The 7,082-nt window shown below is 44.2% G+C and overlaps 1 protein-coding gene across 2 annotated transcripts in view; it reads left to right on the top strand.

Annotated features, from left to right (window-relative positions):
- LOC107657408 (activin receptor type-1C-like) overlaps positions 1–6,529 on the top strand; it is a 49,256-nt gene extending 42,727 nt beyond the window's left edge. For both annotated transcript variants that reach the window (XM_016445463.1, XM_016445462.1), the window contains exons 6-9: positions 3,268–3,424; positions 3,867–3,991; positions 4,958–5,088; positions 5,808–6,529. In XM_016445463.1, the coding sequence (XP_016300949.1) occupies positions 3,268–3,424; positions 3,867–3,991; positions 4,958–5,088; positions 5,808–5,933 (539 nt within the window). In that variant the 3' untranslated portion in view covers positions 5,934–6,529. The remainder of the gene's footprint in view (positions 1–3,267; positions 3,425–3,866; positions 3,992–4,957; positions 5,089–5,807) is intronic.
- Positions 6,530–7,082: the final 553 nt, after the last annotated feature.

The following is a 7,082-nucleotide window of genomic DNA, read 5'->3' as shown; positions in this document are numbered from 1 at the left end:
TCTGCCAAATGTGTCTCAATGGGTCCTGCACACTGTAGAGAGAGGCCACAGAATCCAGTTCGGTTCTCCACTGCCTCGTTTCTGCGGGGTTCTTCCCACTCTGGTGGGCCCCGAGCAGGCTCTGGTAATGGAGCAAGAAGTAAACTCTCTCTTGAGGAAGGAGGCCATCGAGGTCCTACAGCCGAGGTTCATAGTTCCGAAGAAGGATGGGGGCTTGTGTCCGATTCTAGATCTGCGTCAGTTGAACCGCTCAGTCATGAGACTGAAGTTCAAGATGCTCATAATCAAACAAGTCGTGTTCCAGATCAGGTCCGAGGACGGGTTTCAGATAGATCTGAAGGACACATACTTCCATATCTCCATCCTTCCTCAACACAGGAAGTTCCTGAGGTTTGCTTTTGGGGGCAAAGCTTACCAGTATCGGGTTCTTCCCTTCGGCCTTGCACTCTCACCCCGCACTTTCACCAAGTGTGTGGATGCTGCTCTGGCTCCTCTGCGACTCCAGGGCATCTGCATGCTCAACTACATTGACAATTGGTTGATATTAGCTCAATCAGAGCAGATGGCGGTTCGACATCAAGATGTCGTTCTGACCCATATGAAAGAGTTGGTGTTAAGACTAAATGCCAAGAAAAGTGTGCTTTCTCCATTACAGAGGACCACTTATCTGGGCGTGGTGTAGGATTCAACCACGATGCAGGGACGTCTGTCTCCTGCTCGGATCGAGAGAAGGCCGGTCACTCACTGTCAAGCAGTTTCAAAAACTGCTGGGTCTGAAGGCAGCTGCGTCCAACATGATACCTTTTGGCCTGCTGTACATGAGACCCCTTACAGTGGTGGCTCAAGACCAAGGGGTTCTCTCCGAGAGCGATGCGATGCCTACGTGCCTTAGACATGTGCAGGAAGCCTTGGTTCTTGTCTCTTGGCCCGGTGCTGGGAGCTCCTTGTCGCCGCGTAACGCTAGCGACGGACGCATCCCTCACCAGTTGGGGAGCGGTCATGAGTGGCCGCTCAGCCCGTGGTCTGTGGATCGGTTACCATCTCACGTGGCACATCAACTGCCTGCAGATGCTGGCCGTGTTTCTAGCAATGAAACACTTTCTCCCAGACCTAAGAGATCGCCATGTGTTGGTGTGCACCGACAACATAGCGGTGGTCTCTTACATCAACCACCAGGTAGGTCTGCGTTTGCGCCCCCTTTACAGGCTGGCGCACCAGATCCTTGTGTGGTCCCAGGGGAAACTCCTCTCGCTGATAGCAGTTCACATCCCTGGGCATCTCAATATGGGAGCAGACATTCTGTCGAGGCAGGGGCCGAGGCCCGGGGAATGGAGGCTTCACCCCGAGGTGGTGAGGCAGATATGGAGAGTTTTTGGCCAGGCTCAGGTGGACCTGTTTGCGACTCAGGAGACATTGCACTGTCCCCTCTGGTTCTCTCTGACTCATCCAGCTCCTCTCGGACTAGACGCTATGGTACAGACTTGGCCGAGGCTTCGTCTGTATGCCTTTCCCCTGATCGCTCTGCTCCCGGGATTTCTGGAGAGAGTGCGCCGGGACGGGGTCCGTCTACTGCTAGTGGCCCCGTTCTGGCCGGGCCGAGTATGATTCTCGGACCTGGTGTCCCTTCTCGATGGCTCTCCATGGGAGATTCCCGTCACGAGGGACCTCCTCTCTCAGGCGGGGGGGCACCATTGTTCACCCCTGCCCAGAGCTGTGGAAGCTGTGGGTGTGGCCCCTGAGGGGGCACAGCTCATAGCTTCCGGTCTCTCAACCGAGGTTGTTGAGACCATCCTCCAATCCAGAGCTCCCTCTACGAGGAAACTGTTCGCCTTGAAGTAGAAGCTTTTCACTTCTTGGTGCAGAGACCGCCAGCTCGACCCAGTTAACTGCTCAGTTGGTACAGTGCTGACTCCTGCAGGCCGGATTCTCCGCAGGGTTGACCCACTCCACCTTGAAGGTCTACGTGGCATGGTCAGTCAGTAGGCAAACACCCCCTTGTTACACGTTTCCTCCACAGTGCACTGAGGCTGAGGCCTCTTGTATGATCTCGTGTCCCCCCGTGGGACCTAGCTGTGGTGCTAGAGGCTCTCTGTAAACCTCCTTTCGAGCCTATAGAGGAGATATCTGATCGCCATCTCACTATAAAGACTACTTTTCTTCTGGCGATTACTTCTCTTAAGAGAGTTGGGGATTTGCAGGCCCTCTTAGTCTCCTCTCTTACTTAGACTTTGCGCCCAGACTGGCCAAAGCGTTTCTCTACCCTCGTTTGGGTTATGTACCTAAAGTTCCCTCCTCTGCACCACGGCCTGTCATACTTCAGGCCTTCTGTCCTCCTCCCTTCCGGGATCCAGACCAGCAGAAGTGCTCACACTGGACACATACGTCCACAGAGCTGCCCTGTGGAGAAGGGAGGACCAACTGCTAGTGTGCTATGGTCCCCCCAAGAGAGGTCTTCCTGCTACTAAACAGACCCTCACCGGTGGATGGTGGATGCCATTTGTCTTTCTTATGAGTCCTCTGATCTCCCCTCGCCCTTGGGGGTCAAGGCTCACTCTACCAGAAGTGTGGCGGCCTCCAAGGCCTTTCTGTCAGGTGCTTTTCAGGTGGCCTCGAAATTCGAGCCACTCAGGGCTCCTCCGTTCTCTCGCCCTAGCTGTGCTCTTCCACACTAGGCAGGGACTTGTAAGTCTGGCGGCGTGGGCATACACGTTCCCATAGAGTTTAGACACAGCTTGAGTTCCTGAAGGGGAACGTCTCTAGGTTACACATGTAACCATGGTTCCCCTAGGGAATGAGACACTGTGTCTCATTGCCATACTTCCGGCATCCCTGCGAGCGCTTACTTCACTTCCCAGAAGCTGCCGCTGTATCCACTGCACATGCTTTTAAGCTTCCTGGTGTCTACGTCACCCCGCCCGTGACGTCTCGCCCATCCATTGGACTGATTACACACGTGATTCAGATCGTGGTCACGCTGAAGACGTTCCCATAGCGTTTTGATGCAGCGTCTTGTTCCCTCGGGGAACCATGGTTACATGCGTAACCTAGAGATGTTTTGCATTACAATAATCTAGTCTTGAGTACATGAACTAGCCATAGCTAATTAGTCAAAATATATCAATAAATAAGATGGAATAAAATTGTCACTTTTTAGGACTGGGTGTCCTAAATATACTTAAACACTAAAGACTACCTTTCTGTATGAATATGCCTTGTCAGGTATATGATGTGTACTGTTATTAAATTGGCTTTTTGCTCTTGGGACAGGGAAGCCTGCCATTGCTCACAGAGACATAAAGTCAAAGAACATTCTGGTTAAGAAGAATGGAACTGCTGTGATTGCTGATCTTGGTCTGGCTGTCAAACACGACTCCAACACCAACACTGTTGACATCCCCATTAACCACAGAGTGGGCACCAAGAGGTTAGACAATATTTTTCTTACATAAGGTCATTATTACTTTAAGTATTAAATCATAAAAACTTCAGTGGAAGAGCCAGTCATTGTATTTGAGTCTCTCAGTAAATACATACAGGATAAGAGCGTTGGCTGCATGTGCAGACAGGTGCTATAATATGACTATTAAAGACTTTCTATTTACTATCATTGTCTGTATGTTATAGGCTTTGGATTTGTGTATTCAAGATTCTTGAGTGATAAAGAGCATGTATCTTTGCATGTATGTGTGTGTGTGTGTGTGTGTGTTCGTTCTCTGTTCCTCTCTGTGAACTCTGTATGCAATTCCTGTCCCTGTATAAGACACGTCATTGTTTGCTTTCAGGTGTATGAGGACATCTTGATGGAGGTTAATGCGTTCATGCGGTGTGGGTACATTACTCTAATGTGAGTGTATTTGTTTCTGCAGGTACATGGCTCCCGAGATCCTGGATGATTCCATAAACATGAGCAGCTTTGAGTCATTTAAGCGTGCTGATATCTATTCACTTGGCCTGGTGTTTTGGGAACTTGCTCGCAGATGTTACGTCCAAGGTGCCTTCCTGTGTTAAAGATTGTTCAGATCCAAATAAATATACACCAGCAGTGGACTGATTTGAATGATGTTCTTATTCATTGATGTTTTGAGTAAAGAATTGCCCCTTATATACCATTCCTAGATAGATAGATAGATAGATAGATGATAGATAATTACTTTATTAGCTCTTATATTTAACTGTCATTATTCAGAAATATTTGACTGCTCACTACCTTGATTGTCCAATCAGAATAGTATTCCAAAAGCCATGTAATATATAACAAGTTCATACTGACAGTCCTTAAAGAGATATTTCCCTTCAAGATGAAAATTCTGTCATTATTTACTCACCCTCATGTCATACTGTTTGTCTTTTTCCTTAAAAAAATGTCTCTCTCTCTTTTTTTCAGCCTGAAAAATATTTCACTCTTGTTATGAATATACCAGTCATCCACAGTTTTTTTTTGTTTTATGTCTGGTCAGTGATGCCTGTTCAGTGTTCAGAAACATTGCCCCCTAGGCACAATAAGAGGTAATAGGAAGTATTGCCTTAGCTAATAATAAAGGTCACCAAACTTTGCGAGAAGTTTCGTCTGAGAGTGTATTTTACAGACTATAGTATTTTATAGACCTGAGAGTAAACCCATATCCTGTGTGCTACTACTACTGCTACTACTCATATCACGTGTGAAAAGGTTAGCCAATCAAAATGGACAGTATTTACACAGAAGTCTTAAAGACACATTAGCATACAACACCTTGTTCAATTGTTAGGGTCAGAGATAGTGAGAAAAATGGTCATGAGATATAACATGATGACTGTTTAGACCTTAACTAACATATTTTATTTTCTTCCCTAAGGAAGACCATAAGCTAAAAATATGACATACCTATTTAAATGTTGCACATCCACATCAAAAGATTTTTTTTTTAAATCAATACTTCTTTTAAATAAATTCTTATGAATGTTTTGTGCTCTGCAGGGATTTATGAAGATTTCCAGTTGCCTTATTATGACCAGGTGCAATCAGACCCATCAATGGATGATATGAGGAAGGTGGTGTGTGAACAGAAACTACGACCCAACATTCCCAACCAGTGGCAGAGCTGTGAGGTTTGTGTGATAAACCTACCATTCAGGTGACATTTGATAATATGTAGTATTCACTTATATGAGGAATCTATTGAGCAGTTTACACAAATGTAATAATGCTTCGAATGTTTATATTATACAACTACATTATTTTCCTTTCGAAAACATCTTAAATGAACATAGTAAAGGAAAATGCTCCTCATCGTAAACCTACTTCTTGATTATTTGTGTTTAAAGACTTAGTCCACCCCAAAAACAAAATTCTCTCATCAGTTACTCACCCCCATGTCATTCCAAGTGTGTAAGACTTTTGTTTATCTTATTTTGTTTATTCTTGTTCATTAAATATCAACTTTAAGAAATATTATTTTCCTGGCCACAGAAAATAACTTTTCCTACTGTGTACAGTGTTAGAACCTGTAGCAATGTCAGGCTGTTGAAGGGACTTTGGGAACACTGCAACAATCTTAGGTGAATTTACGCAGTTTATTTAACTAATCTACAGAATGCACAATAACTAATCTAAACATAAACACACATACTTATACATTTAAACAGACAATAAAAATGAATGAATGAAACCAAGAAAGAAACTGCTTAAATATGTAATCCTGGTTCCCTGAAAATGAAACAAGATATGAGATAAATGTTTTCACATAGATGAAACATTTTTTCAGCTTCAAGATTTAAGTAGTCAAAAGTATAGAATCACCCATGTGCTGTATGTTTGTTTATTCCAGGCACTGAGGATTATGGGTAAGATCATGCGGGAGTGCTGGTACGCCAATCCAGCTGCTCGACTGACAGCACTTCGTGTCAAGAAGACTGTATCTCAGGTAACTGTGGTCAAGGACGTTAAAGAGTAACCCAGCGGCCTGGTGCCCCTCTTATCTCTGTCTGTCAGTGTTATTGGGACATTTCAGATGCTCAGTTGAGATGCCAAAGATTCCAGGAGTTTAAGAGGGAAATGTTATCTTGTGCTATCTGAGCATTAGGAGAATTAATGAAAGAGAGTGTATTTTGTTTCTTAGTCAATAGATGGTGATAGAGTACTGATATACTGCTACCTCAACTGATCCTGTAAGTGCCAAATGCTTGGAGTTGCACTTGTTATGCTTTGTGCCATTAATGTTTTGCTTGGTGTAACTTAAAAATATACTGTGTTAAAAATATAAGTTGAAATATCTATACACACACAGACCCACAAACAGGACCAACATTTTTTTAAGACCATGTGTTGACGTCAGACAGCGTAATGTGGTCTGCAAAAGTAAGCTTGTTTTTTTAGCCAAGCTTTGCGCGGATTGTGGTTTCCTGGCACTATTTTTTCTACTGTTTTACACAGCTCTCATCATTTTCGATTGTACTGTGTACCTGAAGGATGATTTCCTGTAAGCCCTGTCATTTCTGAATGTAAAGAGAATAGTTTGCATCTTGTGCATGTGCAGATGTCTGATGTCTAAAGGGGTATATATGATATATAACTGATCATCCAAAGCCTTTTAACCAGATTCTTCTCAGAGCAGGGGTCTCCAACCTTTTATACACCACAGACAGGTGAAAATATTTATGTGGACCACCTGGGTGTCAATGCGGTGTTTGAGGTGTGATCAGAACAATCATTAATTATTCTTTTTTTAATATCTAATTTACATGAAATCAGCACAATTATGATTCACAAAGCTATTGATGTGATTTTAACAATTTCATTCAGCACAGAGTGAAGTTCCGGAGGTTTTACACCTAGCCTAGTGTGTAGATTCAAATTCAGGTGTGACTTCTTTGACTCAAGAAGTGAAACCAGACAGCCGTCCTTCATAGATGCTGCTCTGTCTGCATATTCCAATGCAAAAGGAACAAAATTGCCTGATATGTAGTCATTCAGAGAATTGAAAATCTCTGCCGCAGTTGTACTAGTTGACATTGAACGCACCAACATCCTCATGCACTTTGGCTTGAAATATATTGCACATAAACCAGTATTTCCTTATTGTCAACATTGGTCAATGTGTTGA

This window comes from Sinocyclocheilus anshuiensis, unplaced genomic scaffold (genome assembly GCF_001515605.1).
Source record: "Sinocyclocheilus anshuiensis isolate Anshui unplaced genomic scaffold, SAMN03320099.WGS_v1.1 scaffold355, whole genome shotgun sequence".
In the NCBI taxonomy this organism is placed as follows: domain Eukaryota; kingdom Metazoa; phylum Chordata; class Actinopteri; order Cypriniformes; family Cyprinidae; genus Sinocyclocheilus; species Sinocyclocheilus anshuiensis.
This window is presented reverse-complemented; position numbering and strand designations above follow the sequence as displayed.